The 17168-nt window shown below is 41.8% G+C and overlaps 1 protein-coding gene and 1 non-coding gene across 5 annotated transcripts; one reads left to right on the top strand and one right to left on the bottom strand.

Moving 5' to 3' along the window:
* The first annotated feature begins 295 nt into the window (after positions 1 to 295).
* LOC125517946 (general transcription and DNA repair factor IIH subunit TFB1-1) lies at positions 296 to 13467 on the top strand. Of its 4 annotated transcripts, none has more exons than XM_048682905.2 (20): positions 296 to 753; positions 1529 to 1607; positions 2045 to 2118; positions 2229 to 2292; positions 2493 to 2631; positions 3349 to 3424; positions 3516 to 3611; positions 3762 to 3806; positions 5247 to 5303; positions 5474 to 5629; positions 5723 to 5788; positions 5956 to 6079; positions 6657 to 6713; positions 6793 to 6917; positions 7006 to 7185; positions 10599 to 10712; positions 10922 to 10999; positions 11893 to 11940; positions 12050 to 12100; positions 12587 to 13467. In XM_048682905.2, the coding sequence occupies exons 1-20, from the start codon at positions 679 to 681 to the stop codon at positions 12659 to 12661; spliced, it is 1779 nt and encodes a 592-aa protein (XP_048538862.1). In that variant the 5' UTR covers positions 296 to 678; the 3' UTR covers positions 12662 to 13467. The 4 variants fall into 4 exon arrangements, 2 of the variants coding, with proteins under 2 accessions (XP_048538862.1, XP_048538861.1); XM_048682904.2 differs by having other exon boundaries at positions 297 to 753; positions 12050 to 12118; XR_007287854.2 differs by lacking the exon at positions 12587 to 13467 and having other exon boundaries at positions 10565 to 10712; positions 12050 to 12069.
* Positions 13468 to 13985: 518 nt separating this feature from the next.
* TRNAR-UCU (transfer RNA arginine (anticodon UCU)) lies at positions 13986 to 14058 on the bottom strand. The gene has a single exon. It is a non-coding gene; the product is annotated as a tRNA-Arg (tRNA).
* Positions 14059 to 17168: the final 3110 nt, after the last annotated feature.

The raw sequence follows: 17168 nt of genomic DNA, 5'->3' as shown, positions 1-17168 counted from the left end.
TAATTTTGATTGCTCATGAAAAAATTATGGAAAACAGGCAAAGTGTTGTATTTTTTTTAGGAATATGTTACATATCGTGCAGTCTAGTTCAGTTTTTAACCGGAACCGAACAAAAATTCTGTTTCTAGAAAATGGGTTCTGGATCTGTCATTTGTCATTTCAGAAGACCACCAGCAATTTTTTTTAAAAAAATTTCAGAAGACCGATTTTTTTAAATAAAAAAACGATCAGTTTTTCGGTTTGGTCTAAGCAAACGCGGCCTACTTTTAGCCACGGCCTAGTGCTCGTATTTACGGACTAGTGCCACCGTGTACGTACACGTTCGCTCGGCCTCCTTTTCCCCTCGCCGTCGCTCCCTCGCTCAGACCGACGCGCACCGCCGCCTCCCACCAGCATCTCCTTCTGCCGCCGCCGCCGCCTAACTCTCTCCCTGTGCCGGAGGCCCAGCTCTCCGCAGCGTCTCTTGTTCCTCCCCTGCAACGACTCCAGCCTCCGACTGCACGCGCGAAGCCCTCCTCCGAACTTGACATCGACACCGGCGCCGGCGAGGCGAGACGACCAGCCGGGTGTCACTTGCTCAAATTCGTTCAGATCGTAACTAGGTCCTGACAGCGAATCCCTGTCTAGCTAGCTGCCTCGCTCTCTCCCTGCGCCGTTTAGAGCGAGGAGGTGGAGGCGATGGGGACCATGACGATCGGTGCCAGGTACAAGGCCACGCTCAAGGACCGCGGCACCGGCGGCGTCCTCCGCATGGTGGGTCCCATCCTCACTCGCCGTCTCCGCCCCCACCCCCACCCCCACCCCACCCCATCCCACCCCATTCGCACCTCCCATCCGAAACCCCCCTTCATTCAGGCAGGCTGTATTGGTTTTGGTTCTGTTTGGTTGGCTTGCGACGGCGTTGCTTTTACTGCTCGGTCGTCGGGGCGTGGGTTGCTTGGCAGGGGTCTATCGGTGTTGAGGTACCCAACTGATTGATCCCGGGTAGGTCTCTGATTGGACGCAAAACGGAACAAATTGAAGGATGCTGCTGCTTAGATCGGAGGAGTGCATGTGCCTGTGCTTTCCTCATTGTTGTATGTGTACCGCATCCAACCTTCGGGTTTAGTCGTGGAACAGAGTAAGTACGATCCGCCGTAAGTTAGCATTGCGGTTAGAGCAGAAGGATTGTGTATCAAGCTCAGTGCCTCGTTTGCCTTTAGTGGGAGCCAATTTGTGCCCCAAGTAAGAACACCCGGTTTGCTTAATGAAATTGGGGGCTCAACGCATGCTATAAAAATCTGCTTGAGGCAGTTGTTTTGTTCGTGATTGCATTGTTTGTGCATGATATTCCTAGTATTTTCATATTTGGCGCTGATGCAGCAAGGCGCACTGCTTCATTGACTTAGTGGGCATTACTTTTGAACAGTCATCTCTGTTTGTTTCAGCTGGTGTGAATCATTCATTCCTTTCTTACCGCTGCTTGCAAGCGATCATAATGCGCTTCTTTGATCTAAATCATATTATTTCTTTGTTCTTGTAATTACAGAGTGAAGATAAGTTAACATTTACTCCTAATGATCCACGCTCACTAATGAAGCTCAGTGTCGATTTTCGGACCATCAAAGGTACTTATCCTTTGTCCATATGCAGCGCTGGTTTCTATAATCATAGCACTGAGTGTTGTACACAATTGAAGTGCTGTCATTATTCTGATGTGTTAGTCTAGTTGTCCTGATGTGTTAGGAAACTATTTAATTGTTGATAGATGGGCATTTACTAGATGTGGTTTGCGATTACTGTGGGTTTGTTTGAAATGATTTAACAGAATGGAGAATATGTACATCCAAGATTACATATTCAGAATACGAACATCCAAGATTATATATTCAGAATACGAACATCCAAAGATCACATATTCATAATATATACATCCAGGATTACATATTCTGCTCATCAGCTGTGCCAGAGTAGGTCATGCATGTTGGTTGATGAGAATTGATTTCATGGTCATTACCAATATGCTTGATGGTAACTTTGTAGCTTCTTCCTACATGTGCTTCAGGCCATAAGTTCAACAAGGTAGATGGTAGCAAACCAACACCGGCATTATTGAATCTTTCAAAAGATTCTGACAAGGTATGATCAATTAATTAAATATAAACATCCTGTTGAGTTTTGGTTGATAGGCATATGCTCTACATTTATTTCTGTGACTGAGAAGATTGTGATTTCCATGCTTTTTTCAGGGGGGAGGCTATATTTTTGAGTTTGAGAATGTTGGTAACCGTGATTTGTGTCGCGACTTTGTAGGTAATGTTCATTAAATGTTTCTAATACATATTATGAACAAATACATCATTTGAAAATGATTATTCTTGTTAGATTGAGTCTATGCATTTTTAATGTTACTTTTGGTCCTTGCTTCAGTATTTTGATTTTCAGTTTCACCTCTAGTCTATACAATTATTACCAACAAAATATAGAACTAACTGATGATGTTGTCCTTTCAGCTAGGGTTTTAGGCAAACATCAAGGTACTGTGCCTGCTAGACCAAATGTACCTCCTGAGATATCAGCTGTGTCAACTGGTCCAGAACAGCTCAGTTCTGCCGAAATGGAACGGCGAATGAAATTGCTACGAGAAGACAGGTAATATCTGTATTTCAAACATCCTGCATGTTTCTTCTGCTGACAGCAACATGGGATATTGATAATAATTTAATACTAAACCAAAACAGTGTAAGCTGTCTTGCTCTCTTTAGTAATTATTGCCGAGCCCCTTATGTGCTTGTGCTTTTGAATTGATTACCTGATTCTAAGATTTTTTTCTTGTGTTGTATGCATTTGGCTTTCGTAGGTTCACTTATTCAAAGATGATACTAGAGCTTCAATTTTAACTGGTCTTTACTTGTCTGTTTCATCAGCATACAAATCTGTGCAACATTACATAATGAAGCTGGTGGCATAGCTGGTAGATTGAAAATGATATGCCTTTTATGTACAACTGTAGAACTTTGAAAGAGCCAAAATAAAGTGCAGATGCCAAAATGTTTTCACCTATCCATTTTTTGTATGAGAATGTCATTCAGATATATTTTCTAGCGTATGTGAACTTGCTTGGGTCAAAATGCTACTGTTGGTGTAATGTCATTCGGTTATATTTTATTAATAGATCACGTCAGGAGCATGTTCATGCTGCTAGTTTAACAGATCTGCGTAGCTGTAGGGATGAACATTTAATCTTCGTATATTGTTTTAAGAGAATGATACAGACAGATTTGCAGACTATTGTAGCCAACCAGAGGAAAACACAGTTGCATTGTATTGTTGGCTCGTTTGTCTCGTTAAACCCTTCTCTGTTTGCAGTGAACTGCAGAAGTTACATAAGAAGTTTGTGCTTGGTAATATTCTCCAAGAGTCTGAATTTTGGGCAACAAGAAAGGTAAAAACTACTGTGCACGGATACAATTTCTGTTTGTTTTGTAGTATATTTTTATTCAGTTGCAACCAATACTTATTAAGTCCTTTTGCAGAATTTACTTGACGATGAAACAAACAAAGCATCAAAACAAAAGCCAGGTTTCAAAAGTGCCATGCTAGCTGATGTTAGGCCATCAGCTGATGGACAGGTATGCTATGGGTCTATACTCATTGTGAGCCTATGTGGCATACTATGATAGTTTGTGTTGTACATGGCTGTATCCTATCAGTTATTGACTTCTACTGAATGTTGATTATCTTAATTTACTCATTTCTGATTTATGTGTGTCCTTTCACAGACAAACAAGGTTACTTTCAGTCTGACTACTGAGATTATCCATCAGGTACATTCTTTCTACCTTGGTAATGAATTATCATCTAAAGCAGGTCTGCCTGCTAGCATCATTTGTTACTTCTTCAACCATCATAAATGCAGCTATGCATTATCTAAATGCTGGCCTGCCTGGTAGCATCATTTGCAATATTTTTAACTGTCATGTGCAGTGTTATGTACCTAAAAAAGGTGTAATGCTATGCTTGATGGAATTTCTAAACAGTTCCGTTGTTTAATGGGTTCCATTGACCAACTATTTATTAGCACCTATCGCATTCTGTGTAAGGAGCAACACCTCACTTGTTTCCTTATGGTAATGTACTGACACATGGCCCTAGACTCCACGCCATCCTCACTGGGTAGTATTTTACAAACTATACCTCTTTGTGATGATACTGTTCTATTTTTCTTTTCTTTTCTAGTACTCAACATACATATAGAATGGTATGATCCCTTGTCAAGCCCATTTTACGGCATGAAAATGTAAATATGCCATTTTTACTGCATAAAAAATGTGAATTGCACTGTGTTTAGCTATACCTGTTCAAAAACCTTGACCAGTGGGCTACTCAAACACATTCTTGCATCTATTAGTCTGGATCATTGAATACGCTCAGGATTGGCCTGTCCAGACTATCACGCATTGCAAGCCTGTCCTGGCCATAGTTACTTGGATTGCAGGTCACTGTGCGATCCACGATGTCAGGTCGAGCATCATGTATTCTTTTGATCTGGTTCTCCACCAGGAAGCTGCTGGTCATGACCCCATGCAATAACAATGGGAGAAGGGCAGAGGGGAAGAGAGGCATGAGCTAGTCCTAGTAGTTGATGTCCTCATTTTGTTGCGATCCCCACTGGTTTTTCTCATTGTTGCTGTCACAGCCGCCATCGCTGTCCCCCCTTGTGTTCTGTGTTCTTGCCATCAGATGCAAGAAAACAAGGGTGATGACGGGGGACTAGGAGGGAGAGGTGGTGCTAGGAAGGGAATTAAGAGTGGGAAGGGGAAGCGAGATGATGGCCCTTGTGGGCCATTTATGTTGATTTGCTGGAGCTGTGGGCTGGGTTGTCCCACAGCCCACTCCCTTCTCGTTCTCTTCTTTATTCCCTTTTCCGAATACATTTAGATTCTATCGATGTATTATCTGATTTGTAGGGTCATCGACCTGGATTCATCGGGCCACATTCCTAATGAGTGTCGTGAAGAACAGTGCCCCTTTTGACTCACATGGGTAGCCACCCGTGACGCCACACCATCGTGACTACATTTCTTGACCCGGTCGAACAGGCTTATTCTGGTCCTTGAGCTGGGCTACATCTGCTCAGTAATACTAGTTTTCTTTCATACATTATTAACCATGTAAATGCTGAACTACGAGATTGTTTGTTGGACGTTGAATAAGTCTTGAAAATCAGTTGTTATGAATATGATATATTATTTGATGTTTTGCAGATTTTTGCAGAAAAGCCAGCCGTGCATCGGGCATTTTTAGATTATGTCCCGAAGAAGGTAAGACAGTGCATACTTGTATATACTATTGTCATGTGCCTTACCATAGGCTTTCGGAAGCTTGAGCTTAAGTTGGAGTTTGTTTATACTATATCTGTGTTGGCACAAAGTGGATTTGGATTCTCATTTTACTCTGTTTTTCCTTCATCTCCTGTGACTATCCCAAAAAGTTGTCAGAAAAGGATTTTTGGACAAAGTACTGTAGAGCTGAGTATCTACTTAGAACAAAAAATACTTTAGCGGCAAAAGCTGAGGCCGCTGATGATGAGGAATTAGCCATGTTTTTGAAAAATGATGATATACTTGCCAAGGAGGCAAAGCTCAAGGTATAATTCTACCTGTTTATTGTTGTCATCCTGCATATTTTGCAATACATTTTTCCTTTAGTTTTTTTTGGTGACTCAATTCTTGTTTTACAGATAAAACGAGTTGATCCAACATTAGACATGGAGGCAGATGCAGGAGATGACTACATCCATCTTCTGGTGTGTTTGTGTTCTTGCTACTATTTTGTTATATCTACAACTTCACAAAGACGAGTGGTTTATTCGTTTCTCATAATGAGCAACTTTGTCTGCTATTTTGATCACAACTTCATGCAGTGCTTAGTCCTATTTTGAATTTTCATACCATTATTCTTTCGGGCATCTAGGATCACGGGATTCTCCGTGATGGCAGCAGAGACACAACTGATACTGATAGCGAGTTGGCTAGGAGAACACTTTCTCAGGATCTGAATCGGCATGCTGCTGTTGTTCTTGAAGGGAGATCAACAGGTGAAGTTTTGGACTCAACTCAAAAGTTTTCATGCTGTCTCTTTTACTCCCTCCGTTCCTAAATATAAGTCTTTGTAGAGATTTCAACAAGTGACTACATACGGAGCAAAATGAGTGAATCTACACTCTAAAATATGTCTATATACATCCGTATGTGGTAGTCCATTTGAAATCTCTAAAACGACTTATATTTAGGAATGGAGGGAGTAAATTTTTGTATACTGAAGTTGATTGGTCAAGCATGCTATTACTATCATGAGATGATACTGATATGCTAACAGCCTGACAGTTCTCCTGCGACTACACTTCTACTGGCTTCCTGTTTTTCTATCTAGACTTTCCTGAAAAAGAATGCACCAACAATAGCACAAATCAACCGTCCTATACTGCTGGTTGGTTGCACATTGTAATGCTGTAGTGTAGTACCTGCTCTGTGCTGGTGTACTTTCCCCTTCACATCAGAGAATGTCAATAATTTCTACTTTGCATTTGCTTATTGGCCATTAATAACTTGTATTAATGCACCATATAGTTTCTGTCTGTAAGGTGATTGTATTTGTTATTCATCTTTGTGCAGATATTGAATCAACTGATACGAAGACTGTGGCTGAAGCACTTGCACGGTCCAAGAAGGGTAAGTAATTATATCGCTGTGGTGCATCTTTTCTCACCCTAATTAGTTCCTTACTAGGCTGATGAGTTATGAACTGCAGAACCACCTCCTAGCTCTGTTGCTGATGATGCTAGTCATGAGAGATTGGTAAAGGTGGCCCGCATGACTGAGATAGAGGATCTGCAAGCTCCACGAAGTCTCCCATACGCTCCACTTTGTATAAAGGTAATAGTTGGTTCATATGACTTGATATAATATATCAGCTACAGTAATATATCACAGCATTATGGATTGTCATGCCTCGTCTTTGTAGGATCCTCGAGAATATTTTGATTCTCAGCAAGCCAATGCTCTGAGACCTTTAGGTAGCAACGATGGAAGAAAGGCCCGCAGCTGCAGCCTGAGCACCGATGATACATTCCATCATTTAATGGATCAAATATCTTCCGTGAAAATGAACTGTCCGGTTGTTCAGTCAGATGTTGCTCTAAAGGTAAGCAGTTTTACTTGAGACCTGATACCAATGTTCGGTAGTCAACTTTCAGGGATTAGGTCCTGTTTCCTTGAAAGATGCATGTCTGTAGATATATCTGACTTACTCCCTCCATTCGAATGAATAAGACCAATCAAATGTGGGTTATATAAAAAATTGTACTCCCTCCATTCGAATGAACTAGATGATACCCCGCACGTTGTTGCGGGAACCGGTTGTAATATAATTCAATGCAATTTGATTGTATGAACATCAGTGTTTGGATTAATAAAATATTGTATATCTTTGATAACATTTTATAAGATATAGACTATCAAAAAAATATGAAGATTGGCAAGGCAAATATGGAGGCAACTGGTAAAACAATATATGGATAGCAGAAAATATAACAGGTTGAAAATCTAAGATATATAGGAATATTTTACATGATAATATAAAGATATAAATTTGAAAGGTAGGCATTGTTGAAATAATAATTTCGCATCTACAAATAAACTAAAGGGAAAGTTGAGTATTGGTGAGAGTTAAACACTTTTAGGAAAACATGTGAAGTAAATCCTTTGTGCACTTCATTCTATCTAAAAAAATTCATAGATAAATCCTTTGTGCACTTCGGCTCTGGCAGGCACATAATTTTCCTATTGGATTTTTATGAGACCATATAGAAGATTGTTTATGCCAAACCATTAGCTGTAATAGTTGAAACTTTGCACCAAATAAAACTATGTGAAAACCTTAACTTACTCAGTGCATAGGACCTCATGGGATAACTTGGATAAAATCACCATGTGTCTTGTGTTTGTACATCCATCGATTAGCTAAACATTGCTAACGGTAGCTAAGATTAAATGATCATAACTTCTAAGAAAATTCATCATAGATCTTAAGTACTCAGCTACATCTGTTTCAACGGTTTGGTTATTGCAAATATGAATAACCAAATATTAGGAAATTAATATATTGTACAATATAACTCACACTCATAAGCATTTTTGCTTTTTCTTAAGTAATGTCGATCTAAAGATGAAAATATAGAACTAACCACACACATAGACACGCCCACGCGCAATTACTAAGTCAGTTCATAGCATATACTATTGCCAAGTCATATGCCACAATCAAGTATCATTTTGTGAGCTGTGTTATGGCTATTTGTTTTGTACCTAAAAATATCTCGGATCTTCAATGGAGGCCAACTGCAATAATATCACCAATTTCACGGAAGTTCAAATTCATTTAGGAAATATTTTATCATAGCAGGAAAAATGCTTATATGAAAATAGACCCGACCATTCCCCATCTGGCTGGATAGGTGTGTATCAATGGTGCTTAAACTGCTATAAGCCGGCAAAAAATCGGTCATGAGAAACTCAACCTGTATCATGGATTGCTCCCCATAATCTGTGTGATGGCAGTACCATACCCATGCATATGTGCATGCTATATAAAAAAATCAGCAATTCCGATAAGATACCATCCTCTCCAATGGTTCATATCTTGGTGTTTCCCGTACTAAAACTTCTTGTTGGCTTGTCATCGGCAGCTTCATGTGCTACAAAATCCACACAAATAAAATCCAAATAATACGGGTTTGGTTATATGTGAATCAGTTGATGCCCGCATGTGGTGCAGAGCCTTGGGAGTCGATGCATGAATCGATAGATGGGTACCTTGGCAATCGGCAGTGAAATCTGACTGGACATCAGCCCTAGATAGAGAGATGGTTTCCTGCAAAAAAGATAGACTGTTAGTGCCTTTGACCACAAGATGCATCTCTAGCTGGGAGCCATCACGAGAGGCTTGACAGATTGGAGGTTGAGGACGACATGGACGACGACATGTGGAGAGAAACAATTGAGAAAAAATAACTCTACCTGATCCCCTCCATCTACTCTTGCCAGAACGAAGACAGTAGGGGACGACGAAAGGCAAATTGGCCGAGGAGCATTAGCGGTTTTTTCGGACCGGTTAATTCGTCGGAGATGGGAGACCAGCGGCTAGAGCCGGAGGAGTGAACAGGCGGAGAAAATCTCCGGGAGCCGTCGGAGGAGGACCGGCAGTCACGGCGGACCAGGACACTCATCGGAGGAGTATCGGACCGGTAATCATACCTGAGCCGTAGAGATCAGAGAAGTGGAACATCCGGGCCGACGGTCCTGCTAGACGGCCGTAAGATGAGATCTCCGCCGTAGAGCGGAGGCCGGCCGTCAGTCCTGCCGAAGGGGTGTCAGACGGGAGCCTGGTTGCCGTGCTAAATGAAGAGGGGAGTCGGGATAGCAGCCCTGCAAAAGGAGCGTGAGACGGGAGCATGTCCGCCAAGCCGGATGGCCGCTGCGGGAGGCATTAGACGGGATCCTAGCCGCCGTGCAGGATGTATAGAGGGGAAAGGAGGCGATGGGTTTGGGCTGAATCAGGGAGATATACGGCGTGGGCAGTGGGGAATCCTAAACGCTTCAGTTTTTCTTTCAGGGAAAATATTTGGTCAGAATTGAAGAGGTGGGCCTGAGCGGGGCATGGGCAGTGGGGAATCCTAAACGCTTCAGTTTTCTTTCATAGAAAATATTTTTTCAGAATTGAAGAGGTGGGCTTGAGTGGGACTACATGAGATGTGACTTGGCAAGATATGATTGGATGCTGATGTGTCTATCCTGCATGTTGAGATAAATCAAGTAGTGGAGGTGAACTTCTTAAGTATATAGGATAAGACCAATCAAATGTGGGTTATATAAAAAATTATACCGTTGAATCCGTATCCGAAAGAAGTTCTCAATGGTATAATTTGTAAGTCACAAAAATTATATATTGTTTCTCTTTAGCTGCAAGTCACAAAAAATATATATTGTTGGTCTAATTTATGGTAAAAGTTGGATTTTGGAATGTGTGTGCGCCTTATTCAATCTTGTTTCCTCTGTAATAGAGGTGGTGGTTCTTTGTGTCTGTACATATTTTACTTGAAGAGAATTTGCTCTTCCAAAACTAGTGAAGAATATTTGCAAAGAACTATCCAATCAGTTCCCAACCATTTCTGTGGACACAACGATAGACCCAACATTCTAAACGGTACAAACACTTCTACTAAGGGATGTGTTAGGTACTTAGGTATGACTATGAGAAAAGTTGATGTTTGTGTAGCTGTTTTTTATATGACCAACTTACACCTTACCTGGTCCATGACTTCGCATTGCCAAAAAAGAAACAGTATCCATTTTGCAAATGAACCTAGTTTGCCTTTGTTTGTTTCGTTCCAATTCTTAATGTTGGATTGTCATTTCATGATTCATCAACATCCCAATACTCCAAGTTTTCCTTACAAACACAAGTTTTGCATGCTGTATTGCTGTGGCTTCTCTATTCTTAAGCTATTAAATTGCATGAGCAGGAAAACCTAACTTACCTACATGGTATGGGCCTAGGTTCTTAGTGAATTGAATGAAGGAATTTCACGTTCACGGAGGCTTAATCTTAAGAATCCCCAAGACAGTCTCCTTGGTCGTCTTCCTCACCGAACACGAGATGAACTTATGGATGTGAGATACTGCACCTATTTACCTTTTACGCAGAAGCTGTATTGTACTTCCAATTTGTTCTAGAATGTTTATTTTCCAGAATTATCAATGTACCTTTATTTATTTATGTATATTTATCCGACCATTCTAAAATCTTCCTATCACTGCACTCGAGATCTTATTGTACACCTTGTATTTACAGAGTTTCTTGTGACTGTCTATTTTGTTAGCATTGGACGGCTATCCAGGAGTTGCTGTGCCATTTTTGGTCATCATACCCAATAACAACCACAGTCCTTTCTAATAAGGTGTATTGTCACTCCTATCTTATCTGTACTATTTTGTAACCCACAAGTAGTATTTTGGTGGAAGCTGCTAAAAGTAGCTCAGTGGCTGGGTGACTTTTGAAAGGAACTGGTCACTGAAATATAATTTCCTGCTTCAAGATGAGAACAATACCAGTGCATATTATAAATGTGAATAAGAACTAATAACAGTGCAAGTAGAAATGATCAGTTAATAATTTTAGTGGTGGAGTTTTATGTGTTGGAACATGGTTGTCTGTTTCCTTGCTATCAGTAATTATGGAATTCAGTGTCATACTGTCATGAACTCATGACTGGAAATTGACCACCACCAGGTTCTTATTATTATACTTTTGGCTATCAAAAAGCTGCATTTAACGACCCAATTTGTTTCTAGCTTTTCTCATACTGCATTAGTTCTGTTAATAAAACCAATCACTGTAAAATAGCAGATGTTAATGTTGTGTTATACAGTCTAGTATAGGTATTTGTGTACACAGCGTAATAGTAAGTCAAGGATGCCCACATTGATGGTTATGTTCTTACTGTGGTTTTGTCACTAATTTATGATCTACTCCCTCCGTTCCCTAATACTCCCTCTGTACCGAAATATATGTCGCTGGAGTAGCTGAACTTCAGCTACTCCAGCAACATATATTTCGGTACAGAGGGAGTATAAGACTTTTTAGCTATTTCAAAATATTGACTATATAGGAGTACACACTAAAATGTGTCTAGATATATACGAATCAAGAAAAAGCTAAAAGGTCTTATATTAGGGAACGAAGGGAGTAGATACCTGGTAGGACTGCTGTATGGTAAGCTATCTTAAGCAATTAAAACATCCAGACCGTTATTGCTTAGATGTTTATGTACTTGTCCGGTTCTTTCCACAGGTTCAACGGCTTAAGGATGCAATGACACAGATATATCAGAAATTACAGGTTAATCTTCCTCAGCACAGTTGATATTTGGAATCTAATTAATAACTGAAATTGCCTTTGATTATATTTGTATGCATCATTATGGAATTGTTTTTCTTTGTACGTGCAGGATATAAAGGAATCAGCACAGCCTGATGTACGGCATGAAATATCTCAACTCGTAAAGCCCATGACTCAGGTTCCTACTGTTTTCATTACCTGAACTTTTGAGAATCCCCATGAATTATCTGAGCTTTGAGAATACCTTTGTCATGATTTGGTGCCTGTTTGGTTCCACTCCACTCCCTCGACTCCGCTCCTAGAGTGGAGCGGGCTGTAGCTCGTTTTCACAGAGCGGCTCAAGCCCAGCTCCACAGCTCTGCGGAGTGGAGCTGGGCGGAGTGATTCCAAACAGGGCTTTAGCTAGACACATTTCCATATTTGTAAAGCAGAAGGATATGGGTCACAGCAAATATTTGTATTGAATACTTTTATTTTCATTTGCTGGTTTTGGTGCTCATTGGATACTTCCTTGCTGTTGATGCCATAAAACACATGAATACTACTACTCCCTCCGTCCCATAATATAAGATCTTATTACATCCAGCGGGGACGGAGTAGTTTTCTTTCCATAATTTTCAGCAAGCTGATTATATATAATTTCCAGGCGCTGGATGCTGCATTCAACCATGAGCAGCAGCAGAAATCTTTAAAGGCCGGGAGCAAGCCCAATGGGTTTTGAGCAGAGAACACCACCACCCATAAGGATTCAACCTGATTACTGCTAGAGCGTGAGGGCTGCCACACCTGTGAGCTCTTGGCGGCTATGATGTGCTATTGAACTGGAGGCTTTGATTTTGCTGTGTATTTTTTATTTAACGTGGAACATAATAACGCTTAGTTGCAAATTTTGCCTTGGACATCGTGTCGTATTCCTCATTTCCACACCTGTGAGCTCTTGGCGGCAATGATGTGCTATTTAACTGGAGGCTTTGATTTTGCTGTGTATTTTTTATTTAACGTGGAACATAATAACGCTTAGTTGCAAATTTTGCCTTGGACATCGTGTCGTATTCCTCATTTCCACACCTGTGAGCTCTTGGCGGCAATGATGTGCTATTTAACTGGAGGCTTTGATTTTGCTGTGTATTTTTTATTTAACGTGGAACATAATAACGCTTAGTTGCAAATTTTGCCTTGGACATCGTGTCGTATTCCTCATTTCCACACCTGTGAGCTCTTGGCGGCAATGATGTGCTATTTAACTGGAGGCTTTGATTTTGCTGTGTATTTTTTATTTAACGTGGAACATAATAACGCTTAGTTGCAAATTTTGCCTTGGACATCGTGTCGTATTCCTCATTTCCTCCTAGCTGTTTCAAGATAGAATATCATTCTGGTTCTTTGTTGTGTTTATGGATAGCCTAGTTGTTTATGCTCTACCCTTGCGGTGGCGACGTGCAAATGGTTATAAATAAACCCTAACGAAAAGGTAGCTATACAATGATAAATCTGCAATTTGCTTTTGTGGAGGAATACTTGCTTTAATAGTCGAGTTACAGAAAGTTTGCATGGTAACACAGTGCAGAAGGTGTTTTGTTAACTGTAGAAACCTTGGCATTAGTGACGGTGGTGGGACGTGGTGGTGCCTCCCAAGTCTCGACACGTCGTTGGTAGACCATCGCTAGCTCGTGAGGCTGGGCTGATCGATGAGACTGATGAGAGGGAGGACCGGTTGCCATTTTTGCGTGGGACAACACGAATACGGTAACTAGCTAGGCCGTCCTTGTGGCCGAAACTGTATCGATGGAAGTGGCCACTTGGGTTTGCCCACACCAGCTTTTTCTCAAGGGAAAAGATGGCGCGGTGGTGGTGGGAGTGGGGCCGGTCATTTCAGCAGAGGAAAACAGCACGGTACAACAACCGAGGCAAAAAGTTCACTTCGGATATCATTTTTAAGAGGAAGAGAGAACACCGGAGAAATAACGCACAAGAAAATGTTTTCAGAAAAATGCAGATATACAAAAGAAAAATAGAAGCAAATGCAGACATACAAAAATTGGAAACACGCCCAGTGGGACTCGAACCCACAATCGCCTGATTAGAAGTCAGACGCCTTATCCATTAGGCCATGGGCGCCTTTTGAAATAATTTACACACAAACTCTTTGAGTAATCACTTCCTTTCCTAGTCTTTCTTTTTTCCACGGGAGACTTTCCTTCCTACTCACTCCGTTCCCAAATATAAGTCTTTTTGGATATTAGAATACATTCGGACGTATATAGACATCTTTTAAAATAAGGTTAATTCATTTTGCTCCGTATATAATCTATAGTTAAATATCTTAAAAGACTTATATTTAGAAACGGAGGAAGTAGTTCACAGGCTAGCCGAGAATGCATGATGCGTCTCCAAACTGCTTTAGGATCAGGGTATCTCCAACGCCGACCCATAAATCACCTGTAACGCAATTCAATGTGCGTTTGTATCGGTTCATAGGCCGGTTCGAACGTATTTTTTTCCACAAATCAGAGACAATTTGGGGGGCTTCACGGGGCGTGTGAACCGTTGCCATGCCCGTGTCTCACTAACCTGGCCCACCAAAAAATCCCACCCGACTCTCCCGTGCTTTCCATCTGATGCACATGCCGCTTCTCGCGCCGCATTCATGCCGACCCAGAGCATGCAGCGGCCGACATTGATGCCGAGCGACGTGACCGGACGGGACGGCGGCGCGGACCGACATGACCTCTGATACGTCTCCAACGTATCTATAATTTTTGATTGTTCCATGCTATTATATTATCTGTTTTGGATGCTTATGGGCTTTATTATGCACTTTTATATTATTTTTGGGACTAACCTATTAACCCAGAGCCCAGTGCCAGATTCTGTTTTTTTTGTTTCAGTGTTTCGCAGAAAAGGAATATCAAATGGAGTCCAAACGGAATGAAACCTTCGGGAGCGTGATTTTTGAAACGAATGTGATCCAGGAGACTTGGAGTTGAAGTCAAGGAAGTTTCGAGGTGGTCACAAGGCAGGGAGGCGCGCCTACCCCCTGGGCGCGCCCCCCACCCTCATGGGCTCCTCGTGGCTCCCCTGACCAACTTCTTTTGCCTATATATATCAATATACCCTAAAAACATCAGAGAACAGAATAGATCGGGAGTTCGCCGCCAGAAGCCTCCGTAGCCACCGAAAACTAATCTAGACCCGTTCCGGCACCCTGCCGGAGGGGAGAATCCCTCTCCGGTGGCCATCTTCATCATCCCGGTGCTCTCCATGACGAGGAGGGAGTAGTTCTCCCTTGGGGCTAAGGGTATGTACCAGTAGCTATGTGTTTGATCTCTCTCTCTCTCGTGTTCTTGAGGTGATACGATCTTGATGTATCGCGAGCTTTGCTATTATAGTTGGATGTTATGATGTTTCTCCCCCTCAACTCTCTTGTGATGAATTGAGTTTTCCCTTTGAAGTTATCGGATTGAGTCTTTAAGGATTTGAGAATACTTGATGTATGCCTTGCACGTGCTTATCTGTGGTGACAATGTGATATCATGTGATCCACTTGATGTATATTTTGGTGATCAACTTGCGAGTTCTGTCGTGGAATTGTCACGGCAGATGTCCTCATGAAAGGACTTAGTCGCGAGGCCAACGCATCTATGTGGTAGCTTGAAGGGGTTGAGCGGAATCGAGAGACGCAACACACAAGACGAGGATTTAGACAGCTTCGGGCCCCGGGAAACATCGTCCGGTAATAACCCTACATGCTGTCTGAGGCTAGGTCTCATTATAATCACGAGAGAGTCGCCGGTAAGCCGGCTCTTTGTGTCTAGCCCTAGAGATTGTTTTCTCTCCCTCCTTTGGGGAGCCCTGCCCCTCCTTATATAAGTTAGAGGGGCGGGTTACATGTGGAGTCCTAGTAGGACTAGGACTAATCTATCTTCTCTTACAAGTTGATTACAAGTCCGGGTCTTGCTTCCTCGTAAAGGAAATATTCGTCATCCCTTTCCTCTTAAGACGGCCCACCATAATATGAGCCGGACTTCTAGGCCTTGGGCCATCCGTGAGTCGCTAGGCTCGTGAGTCGTCTGATCAGTGAGCCGCCAGACCCGTGAATCGCCAGTCCTCCAGCGGGTCATCGATGAAGCGCCAAGTCCGGCCGGGTCATACTTCCGGCCGGGTCATACCGCGGGGTATATCCCCGACATTAGCCCCCAGTTTAATTTGGATTTATCCATGTTAAACTGATCCTGCAAAACAACTCAAGAACGACTTTGACAGGTTGCGCTCCGGGTTAAATATTCTTTATAAGCCGGCACTTGATCATCCTTAAGTCTTTGTCATCTCCTTCTTGATATGTATCCATAATCTCATAGCAAATCTCTTTAGCAGATATGTTCAAATTTTGCCAATGCAAAAAATCCAGATACTTTCTTTGAAAAATCCGGGTCAACATGCCAGCTTCAGAGTCAATTTGCTGACATTGGTCTCTTGTTGAGAAATATTGTAAGAGATAATCCACTTGAGTCGGCTTTCAATGCTCTGTCTTGACAAAAATATTGGTCTTCAAATATTCAACTTATATTCAGCCAGCTTGAAGATATAAAACTTGCCAGTTTATGATTACCAAAATTGCCGGGTTATAAATAGATGATGCCGAGTCGTAATTGTCGCCGATGCCGGTTTATGATTTTTGCAGACACTGGGTCAATCTGATTTACTCAAACTGAGAATTTGAAGATATTTCTCCCTTATATCCATATTACCTGTAGCCCCCAAGGGCCGGTTTAATCAACATGAATAAGCCGGGACTTATCACCATGGCTTTAAAAAAAATCCAGTTGTGTAGCCCCCATGAGTCGGCTATATATAGTCATAGTAGTGTAGCCGGGTCATCCTAGAATTGCCTTCAGCAAAGAGCAATTTGCATTAGCCCCCAAGTGTCGGGTCATTATGTAATAATGAGCAGGGACTTTGTAAATATGATGATATAAATGTGAGCAGTGATGTGTAGCCCCCAAGGGCCGGCTTAGTAAGATAATACTAAGCTGGGACTTTTCATTGAAAATAATATCATAAGATGTAACCCCCATCTTGGGGCTTGAACCCACGTCCACAAGGTTAAGACCTTTGTGCTTTACCAACTGAGCAGTGGATCCTTCAATATAATGGAATAAGGCTTGTATATCTTGAATTTTAACAGGAGCAATTGGTAGCCCCCAATGGCCGGCTCATTACAATGGGAT

This window comes from Triticum urartu, chromosome 7A (assembly GCF_056163025.1).
Source record: "Triticum urartu cultivar PI428250 chromosome 7A, HENAU_Tu73, whole genome shotgun sequence".
Classification (NCBI taxonomy): Eukaryota; Viridiplantae; Streptophyta; class Magnoliopsida; order Poales; family Poaceae; genus Triticum; species Triticum urartu.
This window is presented reverse-complemented; position numbering and strand designations above follow the sequence as displayed.

What these genes read in the sequence shown, in the direction of transcription:
- LOC125517946 (XM_048682904.2), top strand. Translation starts at nt 679, where the DNA reads ATGGGGACCATGACGATCGGTGCCAGGTACAAGGCCACGCTCAAGGAC. An exon ending in TTTGTGTCGCGACTTTGTAG is followed by an intron (nt 2,293 to 2,492) that starts GTAATGTTCATT and finishes TTGTCCTTTCAG; the next exon opens with CTAGGGTTTTAGGCAAACAT. An exon ending in TAGATTATGTCCCGAAGAAG is followed by an intron (nt 5,304 to 5,473) that starts GTAAGACAGTGC and finishes TATCCCAAAAAG; the next exon opens with TTGTCAGAAAAGGATTTTTG.